The sequence below is a fragment of the Panthera leo genome, chromosome E3 (assembly GCF_018350215.1).
Source record: "Panthera leo isolate Ple1 chromosome E3, P.leo_Ple1_pat1.1, whole genome shotgun sequence".
NCBI classification, from domain to species: domain Eukaryota; kingdom Metazoa; phylum Chordata; class Mammalia; order Carnivora; family Felidae; genus Panthera; species Panthera leo.
In genome coordinates, this window is record NC_056694.1 from 4,900,718 (window position 1) to 4,921,379 (window position 20,662).

The 20,662-nt window shown below is 48.0% G+C and overlaps 2 protein-coding genes across 3 annotated transcripts in view; both read left to right on the forward strand.

Moving 5' to 3' along the window:
* LOC122210078 (small integral membrane protein 10-like protein 2A) overlaps positions 1–20,662 on the forward strand; it is a 149,658-nt gene that overhangs the window by 97,883 nt on the left and 31,113 nt on the right. The window contains exon 3 of one of the 2 annotated variants that reach the window (XM_042922534.1): positions 1,839–1,857. The exons of the other annotated variant lie outside the window; for it this stretch is intronic. Coding sequence (XP_042778468.1) covers positions 1,839–1,842 — 4 coding nt within the window. The 3' untranslated portion in view covers positions 1,843–1,857. Of the gene's footprint in view, positions 1–1,838; positions 1,858–20,662 lie in introns of those variants that run through there. 2 annotated transcript variants of the gene reach the window in all.
* The window catches only part of CYTH3 (cytohesin 3), a 100,019-nt gene that overhangs the window by 21,154 nt on the left and 58,203 nt on the right, over positions 1–20,662 (forward strand). The gene's annotated exons all lie outside the window — the stretch shown is intronic.

The following is a 20,662-nucleotide window of genomic DNA, read 5'->3' on the forward strand; positions in this document are numbered from 1 at the left end:
TGTCTTCATTGGCTTTTAAAATTTATTTAGAGGACAGTTACCTCCTTAACCTTAGGCCCACATTTTGGAAAATCTTTAAGAAGCAAATGCCCTTTTTGGGAGGGGTTGGTGGGAGATGGTCCATTTTGCAGAGTTTATTTGTTGAGAAATTTGGGTCCTCTGTGACTCATCCCTGTACTGTTTTTTGGAGTATTTGTACACAGATTCAGGAAGGTCTGTGAGGTGGAAAGGCTTGGGAAGGGTGGTGGTGTGGCAGGAGATAAGGTAAGGGGGGGGTGGTCTGGAGTGGAGGCCACCCCCTCCCTCCCTTTTCTCAAAGGCGAACCTTCCAAGGCCCAGGAAGACTGAAGACGGGAAGAGGAGAAAGCCCTGGACTTCCCTGGTGGGGGCATCTTGGTGAGCTGGAGAGGCTGGTGTCCTTGGGGCCTGAAACCCTTACAATTTAGAATGCCCTCTTTAAGGAAAAGATGAAAAATTGGGTATCAAAGTGAAAATTAGAATGAAAAAGATGTCGCAACAGCTTGTAAGTTTTTAAAATTTTTTTTTTTCAACGTTTTTTATTTATTTTTGGGACAGAGAGAGACAGAGCATGAACGGGGGAGGGGCAGAGAGAGAGGGAGACACAGAATCGGAAACAGGCTCCAGGCTCCGAGCCATCAGCCCAGAGCCTGACGCGGGGCTCGAACTCACGGACCGCGAGATCGTGACCTGGCTGAAGTCGGACGCTTAACCGACTGCGCCACCCAGGCACCCCAACAGCTTGTAAGTTTAAAAAAACCCACAAACAAGTCAAAACACCGAAAAGTCATACAATCCTTTCTATTCTTGCAGACTGTATAGTACCCCCCACCCCCCCATGTGCTGGGTTGCCTCCTCTAGCTGATTGAAGATCTCTTCACATGACAGGACAGTAATCTTGGAACATGCTTTACTGTAAAGAGCATGGAAAGATAGTTCAGTCTTTCTTCTAGGATGGTTGAATGAAAACATTTGTTTCATGATTGGTAATTTTGGGAAGTTTAAGATGTCAGTCATCAAGGGTGCCTGGGTGGCTCATTCAGTTAAGTGTCCAACTCTCGATCTCAGGTCAGGTCTTGATCTCAGGGTCATGAGTTCAAGCCCTGCTCTGGGCTCCACACTGGGCATGAAGCCTACTTTAAAAAAAAAAAAAAGTCATCAGTTTTAAGTTTCCATTGTAATACAAGTTTGTTTGTTTTTTTTAATTTTGAAGTTTTCCCCAGTCTTGTTTTTCTGGTTTTGGATTTTACCAGTTTTTTCAGGTTCCTGGTCCCACATACCAGGCAATTTTTGGACACCAGCAGGGGTGTCTGGGAATTCAGCTCAGTTCTGACATTGTCCACCAGGAGACAGCATCACATTTCACCGGTTAAGGGCTTGGTCCTACAAGACTGCTCCTTCCACATCAGAGGCCATTGGAAAGCTCTAGGCTGTCACCTGAGCTTCTCATCCACCCATTACAGCCTGGGGGTTCCAAACGTCCCCTTTGTAGGTTGTAGGTTCTCGGTTAATTTGCTAGAGCGGCTCACAGAGCTCAGGGGAACAGTTCCCTAGGTTCACTAGGTTATTAAGGGACATGATAAAGGATAGGCATCAACAGCCAGATGAAGAGATATGTAGGGCGAGGTCCCCAGCGAAGGGGGAGCCTGGGGTATGGAACTTGGGGTGTGGCTCCGCGGCCCTGATGCCCCAAGTGTGGAAGCTCCCTGAAAAGGACCAAGAAACTGTCCTCTGGGGTTTTTATGGAAGCTCCATTACATGGTTGTGATTGATGAATCATTGGCCATTGGCTGATTCAACCTTCACCCGTCTCCCTGCAGGTGACGAAGAATGGGGACCCTAAAGTCCCAGCCCTCTGGTCACACAGTCGGTCCTGCTGGCAACCAGCCTGTGCCCTCGGGTGAGGTCTAAGAGTCACCTTCGTTAACAACAAGACACTCATTTCCCCTTATGGCTCTGAAGCGTTTTCAGGAACCATGGATGAAGTGTATCTGAGAAGTGTATTTTAGTCATCAGAGTGGCCATCATGTTTGATTTTTTTTTGAATGATAAAACATAGAATTATTCCGAAATCATACACAACAGTGATTGGAATGCATTTAAAAATTGCCTTGAGGTTGTGTTTGTGCTCCACCGGTTAATCATGACTTGTAGATGAGTATGTTCACCCGAAAATGTGTTTCCTGGGGCTGTTTTGTTGCTTAGCTGGCAGTTTTGTGTGTCATTTCATTTGTAAAGTCTGGAACGGCCAGACCTCATCCGGGTGAGATGCGTCTGATTTATTGGGCTGACCGAGTATGCAGGTTCAGCACAGGCTTGCTAGTTTAGGACTGTAGGTTTAAAACCTGTAAGTGTGGGAATTCTCCTAAATGTCTCACAATTAACACGGAAGGGGAACAGAGACGGTCTATTTATTACGTGTTGTATCACCAAGTAGTTTCCTAACAGAGAGTTTCCATTTTGATAAGACTGGGGAGAATCAGATCTTCTCTTTGAAAATTTACCCGTCCGACGAATGGAAAAATTTTCCACAGACAACCTTCTGACTCTGTCGTCCATCACCCTCGTTTCTGGTGCTGGGCCCTGGGAGACATACTCGTATGAAACCACCAGCCTTAACCATACGTTGGTTCATCTTTTTGCCGCATAAGTAGGTACAGGGGGGCAGAAGGGGGAGTCTTCCCGGAAGTCATTGGTCCAACTGGGCCGGGCCGGCTAACCCAGAGGCGGCTGAAGGCCTTGTGCGTCTCTATCCCACGGGAACCCAGGCTGAGTGTATCTGCACGGCAGTGTCCTCCTGGATCTGCAGAATGCCCACCCCTGCCAGGGGGAGAGGAGCAGGTGGAGTCCAAAAAGTGGTCTTCATGCAGTCCAGCGTGCTGGAGGTTCAAGTGCACCGAGTGGTGACAAGCAGGCACGCTGCTGGGACCTGGCCAGGGTGCCAGACGGCCCTCAAGTGCTGGATCCTGAAGCCTGTGCTTCCTTAGCTTGGCCGTCACTGATGGCTAGTAGTGGTCAGACCTCAGAGCCAGACCCGGTTAGGCCAGGTGCTGCCCTCTGGAAGCCGGCTCCTCACCAACAGTAATGCCCCCCCCCCCCCCCCCCCCCCCCCCCCGCAGGCTCAGCAGCAGCTAGCTTGCTTCACCTCAGCAGCAGCTAGTTTGCTTTCTCCTGTCGGTAGCTGGAAACTCTCCTCTCTAGTTAATTCCTCAGGCCTGGCTTGTGGCTCTTTTGGGGGGAGGAGGAGCATTTTTGGAGCACCTGGAGTCAGCAGTGGGCTAGGCTTGTATCTTTTTACGCCAGCTACCCCGGGAGGGACCTGCCCGCAGGCACAGGGATGGGAAGAGTGGAGCCTGCATGGACTCTGGTCTCACTCACAGGAACCCAGTCGTCTGGTTGGGGGCTGGACTGGTGCCTACGGTTCTGTCTGGAATCCCAGGGCGGGAGGCAGCAGCCTCCGGGAGTTGTAGGGCCGGGAAGGAGTTTGGGAGAAAGCGGGCATGGTGGTGATGTAGCATGACTGAGCATTACTGTCGATGGGAGCTTCTTGCTCAGTTCTTGAGCTCACCGCCTTTGGGCCTCCTTTATTGGAAACGGGAACACGCCTGGGCTGTGGGTGCTTTTCTTCGTGTGTAGGGAAGTGTCCCTGCTGCATTCCCTCCCTTCCTTTGCAGAAAGGTTGTTTATTGCACTCGTGTGAACAGACAGGAGCCTATTCTCTTGCCCATCCTGCTTCTTGGAAGTGAGCTTCTTGTCTGTCCCTACGATGTTTGTTTATGCAATTATAATAAGAAACGCAGGGGCGCCTGGCTGCCTCAGTCTGTAGTGTGCGTGAGACCGTCTTGGGGTTGAGTTTGAGTCCCACATTGGAGGTAGAGGTTACTAGAAAAAAAAGTATGTGTGTAAATTCTTACTGATGCTTTCTCTTACGCTTTGTCTTTTTCATTTAATTTCCTGGTAATCCTTACCTATTGGTACCTAAAGCTCTTCCTTTTTTTTTTTTTATCCCCCCCCCCCCCAACCTGTCCCTGCTAATCATGGCCTCAGTTGCGATTTTTTTTCCTTTTTCTTCTTTCTTTCTTTCTTTCTTTCTTTCTTTCTTTCTTTCTTTCTTTCTTTCTTTCTTTCTTTCTTTCTTTTTTCTTTCTTTGTGTTTAGTATAATTTATTGTCAAATTGGCTAACATACAGTGTGTAAAGTGTGCTCTTGGGTTTTGGGGTAGATTCCTGTGGTTCTTTGCTTACATACAACACTCAGTGCTCATCCCAACAAGTCCCCTCCTCAATGCCCATCACCCACTTTCCCCTCTCCCCCACTCCCCCATCAACCCTCAGCCTCAGTTCTTTGTATTTAAGAGTCTCTTATAGTTTGCCTCCCTCTGGCTGTTTGTAACTATTTTCCCCTCCCCCTCCCCCATGTTCTTCCGTTGAGTTCCGCATATGAGTGAACACATAAGGTATCTGTCCTTCTCTGACTTATTTTGCTCAGCATGATACCTTCCGGTTCCATCCAGGTTGCTGCAAATGGCAGGATTTCGTTCTTTCTCGTTGCCAAGTGGTATTCCATTGTATCTATAAATCACATCTTCTTTATCCATTCATCAGTCGATGGACATTTAGGCTCTTTCCATAATTTGGCTATTGTTGAAAGTGGTGCCATAAACACTAGGGTACGTGTGTCCCTGTGTATCAGCACTCCTGTATCCTTTGGGTAAATTCCTAGTAGTGCTATTGCTGGGTCGTGGGGTAATTCTGTTTTTAATTTTTTGAGGAACCTCCACACTGTTTTCCAGAGAGGCTGCACCAGTTTGCATTCCCACCAACGGTGCAAGAGGGTTCCCGTTTCTCCACAGCCTCGCTAGTATCTGTTGTTTCCTGACTTGTTCCTTTTAGCTGCTCTGATCGGTGTCTTCTCACTTTCTTTAAGCAGCTGCCTGATACTCTGTTGTGTGGATGCGCCACTTTGTTCCGCAGACACCTTGCTGGTGGGTGCTTGTGTTGTTCTGATCCTCTGATACTATGTTGCAGTGAGTAGCCTTGGGAATATGCCACTTATTTGCAAATGTATCTGAGAGAGAGGTTTTCAGAAGAGGGATTCCTGGGCCAAATGAATTTGAATGTTGAAAATGAATTTGAAATGTTGGTAGATGTTTTTTTATTTTTGCCTCCCACCAGCCACGCTGGAGACTGCTGGACCCCACGCCTCATTGAGAGCGGATGCTGACCTTCTTCAGCCCGATGGGTCAGAAGGAGCTTGTCAGGTTCTCATTAGCTTTTCTCATCATCTGGCGGTTTATCTAGTGGGCCCTTGGTCTTTTCAGCTTCTAGAAGGTCAGTTAGAGGAACTAGTTCCCACGGATTGCAAATGTTCTCTCCCGATTTGCCGTTTCTCTTGTGACTTTGCTTCTGACTTTTTGGTTTGCTTGATGTTTTTGTTTCGTCTTGCTGTGAGGAAGAGGTTTTTATGCAAAGGTGTTCATTTCTGTTCTTTGGTGGTGTCTGAACTTGGAGTCCTGCTTAGGAAGGACGTCCCCATTCCAAGATGATAAAGGAGTTTGCCCATGTTATCTGTTTTGTGTTAGAGTTAATCTCTGGAGATTTGGAGTTGATCCTCATGTATGGTTAAGGTATAAATGCAGTTGTATCTTTTTTCCCTAAAGGCTGTATCGTCTCAACACCATTTATTAAAAAGGTGATCTTTATCTTGCTGCCTTTATCATATACTGAATTTCCATCTGATTTGAGCCTTTACCCGTCTTACTTTCCTGTTCCCTTGGTCTCTCTTTTTAGGCCAGTACCTCTCCCGGTTTTCCTTATGCAGCAGATGATATTTTAGTATCAGGATTAGTCTTATCCCCCACATTTTTCTTCCTTTTCAGAATTTTCCTGGCTGTCCTTTCTTTTTTTTTTTAAGATTTTTTTTTTTTAAATTTTTTTTGAACATTTTTACTTATTTTTGAGACAGGGAGAGACAGAGCATGAACAGGGGAGGGTCAGAGAGAGGGAGACACAGAATCCGAAACAGGCTCCAGGCTCTGAGCCGTCAGCACAGAGCCTGACGCGGGGCTCAAACTCAAGGACTGTGAGATCATGACCTGAGCCGAAGTCGGCCGCTTAACCGACTGAGCCACCCAGGCGCCCCTAAGATTTTATTTTTAAGGAATCTCTACCCCCAGTGTCATGGGGGCTCAAACTCACAACCCTGAGATCAAGATCCCCACACTCTGACTGAGCCAGCCAGGTGCTGCTGTTGTTTGCTCGTTTTAACTTAGGATCTTTAGAATCTGCTAGTTTGCCAACAGAAAATAAAACAGCTGGTGTGTTGAGATTGCATTAAATTTATAGATTACCTTGGGGAGAATGACCTCTTTCATGTTGCATCTTTTTATCCAAGAACATGGTATGCCTTTGGATCAAACCTGTTAATGTTCAAGGGCATGTTCAAGTTTTCCTTCCACTTCCTTAAGTTTTTGTGCACTTACTGTTAAATTTATTTATGGATATCTAATGTCTTTCTGCTGTTGCCATTGAAGTACTCTTTTCTGTTTATTATGTAACTAATTATTTGGGGCGCCTGGACTAGCTTATAAAATTGTTTTATTGTTTTTATTTAAAAATTTTTTAAATGTTTATTTATTTTTGAGAGGGAGAGTGTGAGCAGGGGAGGGGCAGAGAGAGAGGGAGAGGGAGACATAGAATCCGAAGCAGGCTCCCAGCTGTCAGCACAGAGCCCGACACGGGGCTTGAACTCATAAACTGTGAGATCATGACCTGAGCCGAAGTCCGACACCAAACTGACTGAGCCACCCAGGCGCCCCTAATTTATTTTTTTTAACTTCATTATTTGGGGGGGGTGCAGAGAGAGGGGGGAGAGAGAATCTCAAACAGGCTCTGCTCAGTGCAGAGCCCAATGTGGGGCTCGAACTCATGATCTCAGGAGAGCAGGATCACTACCTGAGCCAATATCAAGAGTCGGACGCTTAACTGACTGAGCCACCTAGGTGCCCTGATTTATTGTTTTTAGGAACAGATTTTTCTTTTTTTGTTTTTTTTTTATGTTTATTTTTGAGAGAGAGAGAGAGTGTGTGCGAGTGTGTGCGCACATGTGGGAGAGGGGTAGAGAGAGAGGGAGACAGAATCCACAGCAGGCTCCAGGCTCTGAGCTGTCAGCACAGAGCCCGATGCAGGGCTTGAACTCACAGACCCGGAGATCATGACCTGAGCTGAAGTTGGACACTTAACTGACTGAGCCATCCAGGCGCCCCAGAAACATAGATATTTCAACTGGTTCTCTTGAGTTTTCCACTGATATGGTCATTTCCTTGGCAAGTGATAATTTTATCTCCTTTCCAGGCTGTATTCTCATGATTTTAGTCTCTCAATGGCATTAGCCTGTGACTTCTGTTTTTTGTTTTTTGCTTTTTTAAGTTTATTTATTTTGAGGGGCCGAGAGGAGCAGAGAGAGAGAGGGGAGAGAGCCATGAGTTCTGTTTTGGAAGTGATCGTTTTGAAATTCTAGTGAGCCCTCCATATGGAGATGCAGGCTTGGAGCTTAGGAGAGAGATAACAGGGAAAAATCAGGATTTGGAAGCCATTGAGTAGAGATGGTGGTTAAACTGGGAGCATATGTGTTTATCAAAGAAGAAAGGGCAGTGGGGAGAGGGGAGCGAGCTTCACATGTTGCCATGGTTGATGGTGGTTGATGACAGAGACCACAGAGGAGAGTAGGGAGGAAGGGCTGGTTCCCCTGCCCTCACTTTTAAATAGACCTTACTTTTTAGAGCACTTTTAAGTTCATGGCAAGATTGGGCCCAAAGTGCAGAGGTTTCCTGTCTACTTGCTGTCCCCACCTGTCCCCTAGTGTGGACACCCCTCACGGCAGTGGTCCCCTTGCTACATACAAACCGTGAGCCTGCAGTGACTTGTCAGTATCACCCAAAGCCCATCGTCTACATTCAGGGTTCGGTCTTGGTGTCGTACATTCAGTGGGTTTGAACAGATGGATGATGACACGTGTCCATCATTAGAGGGTCCCACAGAATCGTGTCACCAAAGAAAGCACTTTCTTCTTAACTTGCTCTTCTGCTTACTCAGTGTGCTCTTCCCCATGCTTTAGTTCGAATTTCCTTGCTGAGCATGCTGTTTTCATTAGTCTTTACGGAACTTTGTCGCATTGTTAGTAGTCATTTCTCTTCAGCCCTTCAATTTTCCCCCCTCAGTCCTTTTCTTCTTTTTGAAAGAGAAGAATTTCTTCAGTGGAAATTGTTTGAACAGCCACCTGAAAGGTGGAATGAGGTTTGAACGGGAGCCTGAGGGTTGTTCTTTGGGTTACAGATGAAGCAATTAAGTAGATTTGAAGATTCACAGCGCGGTTTTCATGGAAATGAACGTAAAAAGCAATTCGTTTAAAAAGGAAGCAACCGAGTCTTCACAGATGAGCGGCCTCTTGTTATTCTGGTGGGAACAGGTTCAGCAGACGTGTTCCTAGGTTTGAATGAGGGGATTTACAAAGTATAAAGTCTGTATCGGATGTTTCAGATGTATTTTCTTCTGTTAGCATGAGAACCCTGGTGTGTCGGCCCCCAGCCGACTCAGTCCTCACTGCTAACATCTCAGCCAGACTGACGGGCAGGCCCGTGTTCTAGCAATAGAGGACCAACATCAGGGGGGTGGCTAAATCCTCCCTTCTCTCTCAGGTTGGCCACTCTTGCTGTCCCTGGAGGTTGGCCGAGTCCGGAGACTTTGTATAGGAAGAAAGTGAGTTACGTTTGTAAGTGGTCAGACTCCTGCGTAGAACACAGAAGTGGAACTTCCTCAGTGGCAGGAACTCCTGTGGGAATAAAAACCGTGTTTCCAGTGGAAACCAGAGAACAAGGTGGTCGAGAGGTGGGTGCTGCTTCTGGCTAACGGCCTCGACCAGGGCTGCTTCCGGAGCCTCATTCATGGGGGCGTGGAGTGGGCTGTCCTTGGAGGAAGCCCGTTTGGAGTTCACACTGCGCCTGCAGCCCTGCTTGTGGGATCTGGCCCCACCTGTGCCTCCAGCCCCCCCCCCTCCCCAGGCCACCCAGCTCCAGCCTCTGCCCTGGGTGGGGGGCGGGGGTGGGTTGTGGAGGCCGCACTCCCTGAAGGGAACCGGAGGGTGCTGGCCCTGCGGCTCCTGTGCCACCCGTGGCTCCTCGGATCAGTTTTCTGAGCCGCTTCTCACCCAGTGTTCCTCCGCTCGCACACAAGCCTGCTCTGCGCTGTCGAGCAAAGAAACATGTCAACATGTCGTCGGGTGTCTCCTCCCCCCTCCTCAGAGTAGTCAGAAGCTGGTCCTGGCTTTTCGACTACTGACCTTGAGGCAACTGTTTTGATTAACTTGTCTTTTGTATGAAGCTTTGTTTGTGTTAAAGAGAATCTTCTTATTTACTTATTCAAAATTTTTTATTAAAAAGTTTCTTTTAAACGTTAGAGGGAGAGGGGGCAGCCAGTGGGGGAAGGGCGGAGAGAGGGAGAGAGAGAATCCTAAGCTAGCGCAGAGCCTGACGTGGGGCTTGAACTCATGAACCGTGAGATCATGACCTGAGCCGACATCAGGAGTCGGATGCTTAACCGACCGAGCCACCCAGACGCCCCTAGAGAGTCATCTTTTTTGAACAGTAGTGGGGGAGTTCGGTTTCAGTGTCCTCTTTGGTGCCACGCCCAGTAAGTAGCTGGTGGTCGTACCACTGTCAGAAGAACGGAGGCTGCAAGTTAATCCGAAGAAATGGTTGTGTGCCATTAATGTAATCTCCAGAATTCCTCAACCCCTGTCTGTGTCGGCGTGGCATAGTTTAAGATTCCAAACCTTAGGATTCATGCTTAGGAGGTAATCCTAGAGTATTTAGTTGAAAAAAGAAAGTTAAACTGGCCCGCTGGCCTGAAACCGTCCTCTCCACTCCCCCCACCAAAAAGTATCAGGAAGTCAGGTTTGCTGAGGCTTTTAGTCTTGGAGGCATTTTCGACCGTGGAGGGATATCCTCAGCTGGCTGGGCAGGTCTGGTTTTTAAGCGACAGCAAATCCTGTCTATACAGACATCTCAAAATTGCTTTAAACAGTGGTAGATTTGTACATCCCGCCCTTTACTCGTTTTCCTTAATGCGAGGCTTTATTTTTGGTACAGAGGGGTGGAGAGAAAAAAGCAGGAAGCTTCACGCCCCATTGGGGCTGGTCTGCCTGATGGCCGTACTGGATTTCCTGAGATGAAGACGCATGTAAATTAGCCACCAGCTCTTGTGTTACCGTGTTCCTGACACGTGGCGTTTTAGTTTTTGTTTCAACGTAGTGCCTGTGAAGTGACTACCACGTGTAAGAAAGAGCCCGTGGTGGGTTTCTGAGACCTAGGGAATGACCCACGGTGGCTCTCCAGCAGCGTAGTGGGGAAGATGGAAATAGCTCGTGAGACGAGGGGCACGGGGGCAAGTGCAAGGCCGTTGTCAAGCAGAGAGCAGGTGACGCTGAAATCCGTAGGAAGACACCGTTCTGACCCGTATCAGGGCACACGTCGTGGGACAAGCGGTGATGGAGCCGTAAAGCATGAGAGGTTGTCTGCAGGTGGGGAGGGGACACATACGTGGCGGAGAAGCGTGATGTACTCAGGGAACGAGCATTCGGTGTGGCTGCTGGTTTGGTGGGAGAGCCAGTTGGAAAGCTCACCAAGGATGTGATGAGAGATGCTTGAATGATGCGTCTGAGGCTCTCGGTCTTTTCTGAGTAAGTGGTGAAGAACCATGGATGATGGGGCGACCTTCCTCACTGGCTTGGGCCACGTCCCTCGTGTTTCAACAAATCCTGCCAGCCCTCTCATTCCTGATTATTAAGAACTCTGCTCTCTGTTTCAGGATGACTCTTTGTGAGCTAGGAATTGCCCCGGAGAACTCCAAGGATTCCTGAAATCCCAAGGGTTAGTGGGATTCGGCCCCGTGCTATGAGAACAGAGAGTTACAGCTCCCTTGGTCAGCACTCTCGTTCTCCGTTGTTCTTCCCTAAGCACACCTGCCTGGCAGGCTCCCTGGGTCCCCAGGGGCTTCCAGTCTTCCGTACAAGCTGTGCGGAAAACCAGCCCTTGCCTCGAGCATCCGGGCCTCCATGTGGAGCCTGAGTCACCTGTGGTGACATCCTCTTGGGGGCTTTTGGCATCCTTGCTTGCCAGCAGACCTCGGCTGGGGACCAAGGTTCCCTTGAACTTCCACCAGGAAAGAATGAGGGTCTGTCTCCCTTCCTTCCTAGAGACTTCTCGGCCCAGATGCACGTTTGACAAGTGGGTTTTGAGTTATTAGGAAGGCAACCCTCGGCCAGAACCTGGAACATACTTGAGTTTTTGTTTTTGTTTTTTTTCTTCCCCAGGGCCCTGGGTTCCTACAGGCCTGATATTTGCCTAGCTACCGGAGGGCTGGCTCCCAGAACCCTCCCTGTTACCAGATCTCGGTGGCCTCTAGAACACGTGCGAGCTGCCTCACCAGGTTCCCCCTACACCTGACAAAGGTTGCTGCCTGGGGCTCTGTGCTCAGGGAGGTGACTTTGTCGGCCCTGTGATGGAGAAAGATAACTGTAGTATAAAGGCTGGATTACTGATAAGGTTTTGACCTGGGGTAGAAGCCTGGGCTACAGATGTAGAGATGGGCACGCTGTATTAGACAGAACAAACTCGTTACTGAGGCAGAATTGGTAGGATTTGGTGACCTCTTGGGGATAAGTCAAAGCAAATCTGCAGCGTGTCTAAGGCGGTTTATTAGCAAGGCTTGAATCGAGGCATGCAGTTGAACAATGTGTAGGGGATAAGATGATGGGTTAATTTTTGGACCTGTTGATGTATCCATGCATCATCTGGTGAAGGCGTCCGGTGGGCAGTTGGATATACCAGAGGAGTCGACAGCTAGGAGACGAACGAGATAGTCACAGCGTGGGGATAACCAAGAGCAGTGGAGGAAAGTGGATTTCAGGGAGCAGTAATATTTAAGGGGGTTGGGAAGGAGGAGGATTCCTGGGTGAGGTACCAGAAGACTGAGACGGAATGGACCAGGGAAGGGAGAGACCCTGGGACATGGGCCTCGAGTGGCCGGAGATGTAGTGTGGCAGGGAGGTAGGCAGGGGGTCGGGAGGGCCGGACCCCGCAGCTGACGGTTGACACCCGGAAGCAGACCCACTGCTTGGGGGTTTTGGTTGCAAATCACTGCAAGTGAGTAGCTCGTTTAAGTGCATAAGGACATCATTGGAAAGATGCAGGGGAAGTCACAGACGTCTGGACCTCTGGAGAGCCAGAGAACTGACCGCAGCCGAAGGAAGCTGGGCAGTTGGAGCCACAGGCCCGGCCAGGCCATGTGCTCAGCGTGGTTTAGGTTGTCCCTCAGCCGCCATCCATATGGCCAGATGGGGGCCTCAGGCCAGGATCCCTATGCCCTTAAACTGTCCTGTGAGCTCCTCCCTCTTGGTTTGATCACGTGGCAGTTTGCCAGTTAGAAGTGGGCTCCGCGCTTGGGAGAAAGTGAGACGGTCCTGTTAATTTCTGGTGTTCTTGTACCTGTGACCGGTTCTTTGAGAGTGCAGTAGTGTGCACTCGAGGACCACCTGTGTTTGGCGGCTGTATTTCTTACTGAAATTGATAAAGGGGCGTGCCGATTCGAAACAGGTGTCGAGAGCATGGTTGACGTGAATGAGTGACTACCTGAGGGATGGGTCTGCTCCAGGTATAGGAGCAAGCCTTGCTTTGGGGCTTGCAGAGGCCATTTGTGTGAAGCTCCTTGGGAGACCACGCTGGGCTCCTCTCCCTGACAGACGCTGTCGGGACGTCGCGTGAGCTGTGAGCAGGTGTCTGACTTCCTGCAGAGCTCTGGGTCTTGGGGTTCATCCTGTTCCCCGCGCCTGGATGCCCCATCTCCCTGACCCGTCCTCCTCAGCCTCTGGGTGTCCACGCGAGTGTTGCCTCCTTATTAGCCTTCCCAAACCCTCAGTCTGAGTTCTCTGTTACTCTCTCTTTCCCCTCGTAGAACTTCTGGGGTGTTTTGTACTAACAACCGTGTGTATATGGAAATGCAGTCTTTCCATTTTACTGGACAGAAGGCTTAAGCTGGGCAGAGCTTTCTGGTTTATTCGTTCACCACGCATCGCCCCTGCTGCGGCGCACCGAGCCTGCGAGCGAGCAGGTGTTCAGCGTATTTGGTAAATGAAAGCACGTCCAGAGTGTGGTTGGTACAGTTGGCAGGGGGGCAGGCGTACAGGACCCCAAGGAGGCGCGGGGCCCCTGCAGGGGAGCGTGGAGACCCTGCCAGGACGACGGCTGTGAGGGAAGCAGGTGATGGAGCCGTGACATGGTGCACGATAACTGTGTAGCCAGAGTCATCGTTTAGTTCTCGATGGGAGTAGACGTGTGGGTTGTTTTTGTTTTTGTTTTTTTTTCTTTTTTTTACCTGATTGAAAAAATAAAGGCTTTAACATTTTTTAGGAAAGGACAAAGAGGAGAGTTAAAATCACCTATAATTCCACCGGTGTCCCATTTTGGTTTGTGAAACTTGGCTTTTCTGTGAGTGAATATGTACATTTTTCAAAACACAAGCAGGATTCTGTATGTTCGCACCCTTTCCGTTTCCACGCGTGGGCGCTGAGTGGCCGTGCGGTGCCGCGTGGCACGGGTGTGCACGCCTTGTGGCCATCACACTTCTGCCGTGGAAATTGCACTGTGTGTGAGGAGCCGTCTTTCTGTCGTGACTTCTGTCCTCCCAGACACGCAGCTTTCCTTCACTCCGGTGGCTAATGGAGTAGAGGGGGAATTGGGGTCCCAAGTTCTTATTTTTGACTATTTCTATCTCTGTGTGTGTGTGTGTGGGGGGGGGGGGGGTCTGTTTGCCTAAGTCATTGGATTCTCTCCATGGATCCAAAGAGACCCCCCCAAGAAGTCATTCCTAACCCCCTGGGTACAATGGGTATTTTTAGCTTTCGGTGCCTGAGGCTCCCCTTTAAGAAGGAAAAACTGCTCCTTGTGAGTTTCTAGGTGAAGGATGTTAATAGTAATTACTTGTAATAACAATAACAGCGGCAACAGCGCTCCCGGTTCCCAGTTGCTAATCCTCTCCTATGTGCCAAATGTTGCACTAGGCGCTTTGCATTTGGAACGTTAGCTCACTTGTAACTCTTAAAAGAATCCTTGAGGTACACACCATGAGCCCCCGTGGTTCAGGTGAGAAACTGAGGCTTAACTAGATTAAATAGTTTGTACAAGGCATACAAGGGTGGAGTTGGGCCGTGGACCCACAGTTGGCTGTTCTGGGGGTCTTCCTTGGCGACACTGTGTTTTATCTTTATTTTGTTTTCTTTTTAAGTTTGTTTATTTAGAGAGAGCGCGTGCGCACAGAGAAAGAGGGAGAGAGAATCCCAAGCAGGGTCTGCGCTGTCAGGAAGGAACTCCATGAGGAGCTTGAAGTCACCAACAGTGACAGAGTGTAACCTGAGCCGTTAGCCGGCTAAGCCACCCAGCGCCCTCCACCCCACGGCAACACTGCATTTTAAAAGTAGAAATGTTGTATCATTGTTTGGACCACGTGGAAAATTCAGATGTAACTGCTTTTATGTATTTGACTGTGGATGCTGGCGCACCGGAGAAGCAAGGCAGGGTAGTTGGGTGCTCTTTCTGACTTTAATGACTGTATTTCCTTCTTGGGTTTCCCTACCCTTTCCTTGGCTAATTCAGGTTTTACCTTCTGTTCCTCTGTTTTACTCTGTTGCTGGACAGCTGTTAAACATCTGTTACTCTGCTCTGACAACGTGTGGTCGATATGTGCGTAGACAATGGCCCTCTGTGTCCCGTGTGTGCGCGCTCCCGGAGCCTTCAGAGTGCAGGGGCTCGCTCGGCACCGTTTTCCTGTCACTGTGTCCTCAGGGCCTCACCAGTTACCAGTGAAGATGTCTCACAAAATTAGGTACTTCTCCCATCGAAGGAATAAAGGGCAAGAAGAAGATACGACAGAATGGAAGGAGGAAGTCTCCTGTAAAGGAAAGGGTGCATTTTACATTTTCAAAAATAGAGTGTTCTCGGGGGTGAGGGAATCCTTTTGTGGATCTGGATGGTGGTGGGAGGGCACTTCTCAGAGGGAAACAGCCCGGATTTCCAAAAGCTAAATGTTAAAGTTGAGCATGGTTTGGTTGCAGACAAGAAGTTCTCCCGCCTCCTCCACTTGCTTTTAAAACCGTTCATTTTTGATTTTTAAGGTCATCTGGTGGGGGTGGGGGTGGGGGGACCTCTTTGCTACCAGCCTAGCTCTTTGAGTGTGGCCTGACCCCTGAATCTTACCCTCCCACATGAACTTGAGAACTTGATTCTTTTCTTACAAAGACTTCTTTCCAACCCCTTCCCTCCCTCCAAAATACCCCATATTGGGAGCCAAGTGTTTTGAACAGAGCCTGACTAGAGGGCACGTTGAGTATGTTCTTCTGGCCCATGGATATGGAAAAATAGAAGCTTTAAAGCAAATGTATAATAAAAAGGGAAGCGTCCCCCCAAGCCAGGGACACACTCTTTTCCCTCATGAATGTGCTGTGTGGCCTGCGGTCCCCCACGTGCCTCTTTGCAACTGGAGAGAAGGGGGTCGGCCGTGGTTGAGATCACAGGCAGACGTGGGGGATCCAGAAGACAGTTTCTTGGACCGCGCTTTCGGGGGCCTCGTGTCAGCAGAGTTGAACGTTTGAGGAGGGACCCCATGTGAGGGCAAGCTTCATTATTTCACATTCACATTTTCACATTCATTACTAGCAAAGTTTGTACACAGGAGAACCTCAGTCAGGATGGACCCGAGCAGGTATCTGTTGGTTGCAGGAATCTCCCCCGCCTTCCGCATGTTCGTGATTAGAGAAACGTGCCCAGAGCACAGAGCGGTGCTCTTGAAGCATTCTCTAGAAAGTTAGGTAGAACTTGTGTGCTTGGTGTCACCTGAGGTCCGGTAAGGTTACTAGTTTGCATTCACTCTGGGATTTTCTGCTTGAGAAATTGTATTGAAATTCCGCGGGATATTTTCAGCGAAGTTCACAGGCTCTTGTTGACTTAGAAGATCTGCGAAGAATTTGACGGCCTATTTGGGTGGAGGAATACAGATCCGCTAATTATTACAAGCCTGGCTGATGTAAATGCTTCCCTTCGGTTTCCTAAACCAGAGCCCCAACCCAGATTCTCCCCGGGCTTGGAAAACGTGCCAAGCTTCTTGCATCGAACGGGACCCGTGATGGGGGGCATCCTCACTGGTCCCGTCTTGAGTGGGAGTGCTTCCAGGTCTGATGGTTGTCGGCCCTTTCTGCCAGAGATCCTTCAGTGAGGTTCAGAAAGCTTCTTTGCTTAGTTTACTGGATTTTTTTTTTTTTTTTTTTTTTTTTTTTTTAAGAAGAAGAGGCTGCTGAATTTTATCAAATGCTATTTTCCCATCTACTCAGATGGTCATCTGTTTTTCATTAGGAGCCTTTCTGTCCTGTTTGACTTTTTATTTTTAAACCATTTGCACATAGTATATCCACTGACTCCAGGTTTAGGACTCCTTTAAGTTGCTAACTTTACAGCATTGTTTCCGCACGTGTTTCTCCTTTGCTCTGTTCCTATCTGCTTTGTGTTTGTAACAATTTCTACTTTTCCAGGCAGTTAGTGATTGGTTTGTTTGTTTTAAAGCCTGTCCTGTCATTCCCTGGGTTTAGGGGAGAGTGAGGGCACACCCATGTGCTAACCAGGCTCGGGGACCCTCCAATGTCCGCCTGCCGTGCGTGGGCAGCTCGTGCTGCGCGGGAACTGACATGTTCTCGTAACCTTCGAGACGACCCATTGCCCTTACTTGGAGATCCCGACTGCGAATCAGAGTTTGGAATTGCGTTACAAAGCCTGACAACTCAGCTTGAAATGTCAAGAGAAGACTAGAAGGTTCCTAGAGCCTCAGCCATGGAGGAGCTGAAGGAATCTCCGGTGGGCTTTCCAGGCCAGACTGCTGACCCCACCGTCCTTCCTGGACTGCGAGATAAAAACCACATGGATTCCACCCTGCTTTGCCCCAAAATAGCGCTCCCCTGCTTCCCCACCCCCAGTGAACGTACATTCCTCGAGCATCCACCTCTCAGATGTTTGTGAAGGGGAAGGAGAATGCCAGATGTTGTACAGCTGTATCCAGTCTGCTTCGGACGGAGCCTGGTTCACACTTGGAGGCAGGAATGAGGACAGGCCCACGGCGCCCTCTAGGCGAGGTTCTTGGGGAGTGTTGCTTGCGGGTGTGGGCGGAAGGCAGGTGCGGGAGGAGCTCTGGGTCTTGAGCGGGAGACCTGTCCCATTCTTCCAGCTTAAGCAGAAGCCAGGCACAGGTACATCGCCTTTTTTAGATGTAGCCTCTTTGCCTGAGGTTTTCCAGGCTAGTGACACAGCTTGATGTTCTGGGCCACCAGGGATGAACATTTCAAATCCGGTTTTCTTGGTTTAGAGACAAAATTACCGTTTCCTCCCTTTTTTCAAAAAATGCTTATTTATTTTGAGAGGACATGTGTGAGCTGAGGAGGGGCAGACAGAGCCCCACTCAGCTGGAGTCAAGATCAAGAGTCTGACGCTTAACCGATTGAGCCCCCGAGGTGCCCCTCCTCCCTTTTTGAAGAATTAATAATTTCAGCATAAACTGTCTCCACCTTTAATTTTTTGGCAAGCTTCAGGGTAGCCTTATATGGACAATAGTTATCCCATAGCTTGAACTTTGTACCCAGAGCAATTCCTGTGAACGCTTCGTTGGGTATGTGATAGTACATTATGTACACATCTCATTGGACAATATCACATAAATAATCTTGTAATTGAGACTTTATTAACATTAGACCTTTAATTCAATATACGATAGGCTGACCATTGGTTTAGAATTTGGTTTGGGGCCCTCATTGTGTGCTGCATGTGCTAGGTTTTCTACTTCTGTTGGACTGCACAGTAAGTGCCAATGAAAAACAGGCATCTGATGGCAGAGTGGGGAAGCAAGGATCCCAGATGCTAGGGTTCCAAAACAGAAAGACTAACTGAAAACCTTATTTTTCTCTAACAGCTCTATCGAGACACAATTTATATCCCATTAGATTTACCCACTTTTTATTTCTATTAAAAAAAATTTTTTTAACGTTTATTTATTTTTGAGACAGATGGAGACAGAGCATGAACGGGGGAGGGTCAGGGAGAGAGGAAGACACAGAATCTGAAACAGGCTCCAGGCTCTGAGCCATCAGCACAGAGCCTGATGCGGGGCTTGAACTCACAAACCGCGAGATCATGACCTGAGCCGAAGTCGGATAAGCGCTTAACCGACTGAGCCACACAGGCTCCCCACTTTTTATTTCTATTTTAAAAAATTTTTAATGTTTATTTTTGAGAAAGAGAGAGAACGCGAGTCAGGGAGAGGGGCAGAGAGAGGGGGAGACACAGAATCCAAACTAGGCTCCAGGCTCTGAGCTGTCAGCACAGAGCCTGACATGGGACTCAAACCCATAAACTGTGAGATTATGACCTGAGCTGAAGTCGGTCACTTAACCGACTGAGCCACCCACGCGTCCCTAAAATTCACCCATTTAAGGTGTACAGTTCAGTGACTTCTAATAAATTTACCAAGTTGTATAGTCCTCACCTAGTCAATTTTGGGACCTTTCCATCACCCTGAGAAGATCCCTTATAACTGCTGGCAGTCAGTCTTTGCACTGAGCCCCAACCAACACTACTCTGCTTTCTGCCCCTAGAGATTTGCCTTTTCTGGACATTTAGCTTGGGTGGAATCCTACAGTATGTGGTCTTTTGCATCTGACTTCTTTTACTTATCATCATGTTTTCAAGGTTCGTATATGTGGTAGTAGGTATTAGTAGTCCTTTCCCCCCCCCCTCCCCCCCCCCCCCCCAATAATTTCCACTGCGTGTGTATACCACAACCTGCAAATCCATTCATCCATTGACGGGTATTTGGGTTGTCTCCACCTTTTGTCTATTGCAAATAGTGCTCCTGTGAATGTATTGAATTCCTGTTTTCAGCTCTTTTGGGTATATACCTAGTAGAACTCCTGGGTCCTTTGGTAATTTTTTGTTTCACTTTTTGAGAAATTGGTAAACCATTTTCCAGGGTAGCTGAACCATTTTATGTTCCTCCTGGCAGTGTATGAAGGAAGGTTCCAGTTTCTCCACATCTTTGCCAACACTTATTAGTATCTTTAATTATGGGGCGCCTGGGTGGCGCAGTCGGTTAAGCGTCCGACTTCAGCCAGGTCACGATCTCGCGGTCCGTGAGTTCGAGCCCCGCGTCAGGCTCTGGGCTGATGGCTCGGAGCCTGGAGCCTGTTTCCGATTCTGTGTCTCCCTCTCTCTCTGCCCCTCCCCTGTTCATGCTCTGTCTCTCTCTGTCCCAAAAATAAATAAAAAAAAAAAAAAAAAAAAAAAAAAAATATTATAGCCCCCCACCCCACCCCCAATTATTACAGCCAAATCCTGGTTGGTATGAAGCATGGTCTCATTGTGGTTTTGATTTACATTTCCTAATGACTAATGATGCTGAGCATCTTTTCATGTGCTTATTGGGTATTTGCGTATCTTCTTTGGAAAAATGTTTAGGTGCTTTCAATTTTTAAATTGGGTTGTTGGCTGTTGAGTTGTAAGAGTTCTTTATGTGTTTCGGATACTAGACCCTTATCAGATACATGATTTGCATTTTCTCTCCTTCTGTAGATTGTCTTTTCACTTTCTTGGTAATGTTAATTGCACAAGTTTTTAATTCTGGGGACACCTGGGTGGCTCAGTCAGTTAAGCGTCTGACTCTTGATTTCTGTTCAGCTCATGATTACATGGTGCGTGAGTTTGAGCCCCACGTTGGACTCCATGCTGACAGCACAGAGCCTGCTTGGGATTCTCTCCTTTCTCTGCCTCTCCCTCGCTCACTCTCAAAAAGATAAGAAATAAACTTAAAAAAAAGCTTTTAATTTTGATGAAGTCCAATTTACGTATTTATTTCTTTTGTTGCTTGTGCTTTGGGCATGGTATCTAGGAGTGCATTGCCAAATTCAGGGTCATGGAGATGTACCCCTATGTTTTTTTCTAAGAGTTTTATGGTTTTAGCACTTACATTTAGCTCATTAATCCACTTGGAGTTAATTTTTATGGTAGAGGTAGGGGTTCAACTTCATTCTCTTGTATGTAGATGCCCAATTGTCCCAGCACCCTTGGTTGAAGAGGCTATTCTTTTAAATATTTTTTATACATGGTTCTGTTTTTAGGCTCTGTCTTCTGTTCCCCTGACCTTTTAATCTATTTTTGTACCAGTACCACACTCTTGTTGTTATCACTGCTTCAATACGTTTTAGTCTGTGCCTCCTGACTCGCCTGTTCTTGTATTCACATCGTCTCTATATTTAAGAAGCAGAGTGCAAGTGCAGACTACTCTCTTTGTTTCAAGTTTCAAAGAAATTTTATTTTTATGTAATTAATGTTTTATTTTATTTTTAAAATTTACATCCCAATTAGTTAGCATATGGTGCAACAATGATTTCAGGAGTAGATTCCTTAGCGCCCCTTTCCCATTTAGCCCACACCCCCTCCAGCAACCCTCTGTTTGTTCTCCATATTTAAGAGTCTCTTCTCTTTTTGTCTCCCTCACTGTTTTTA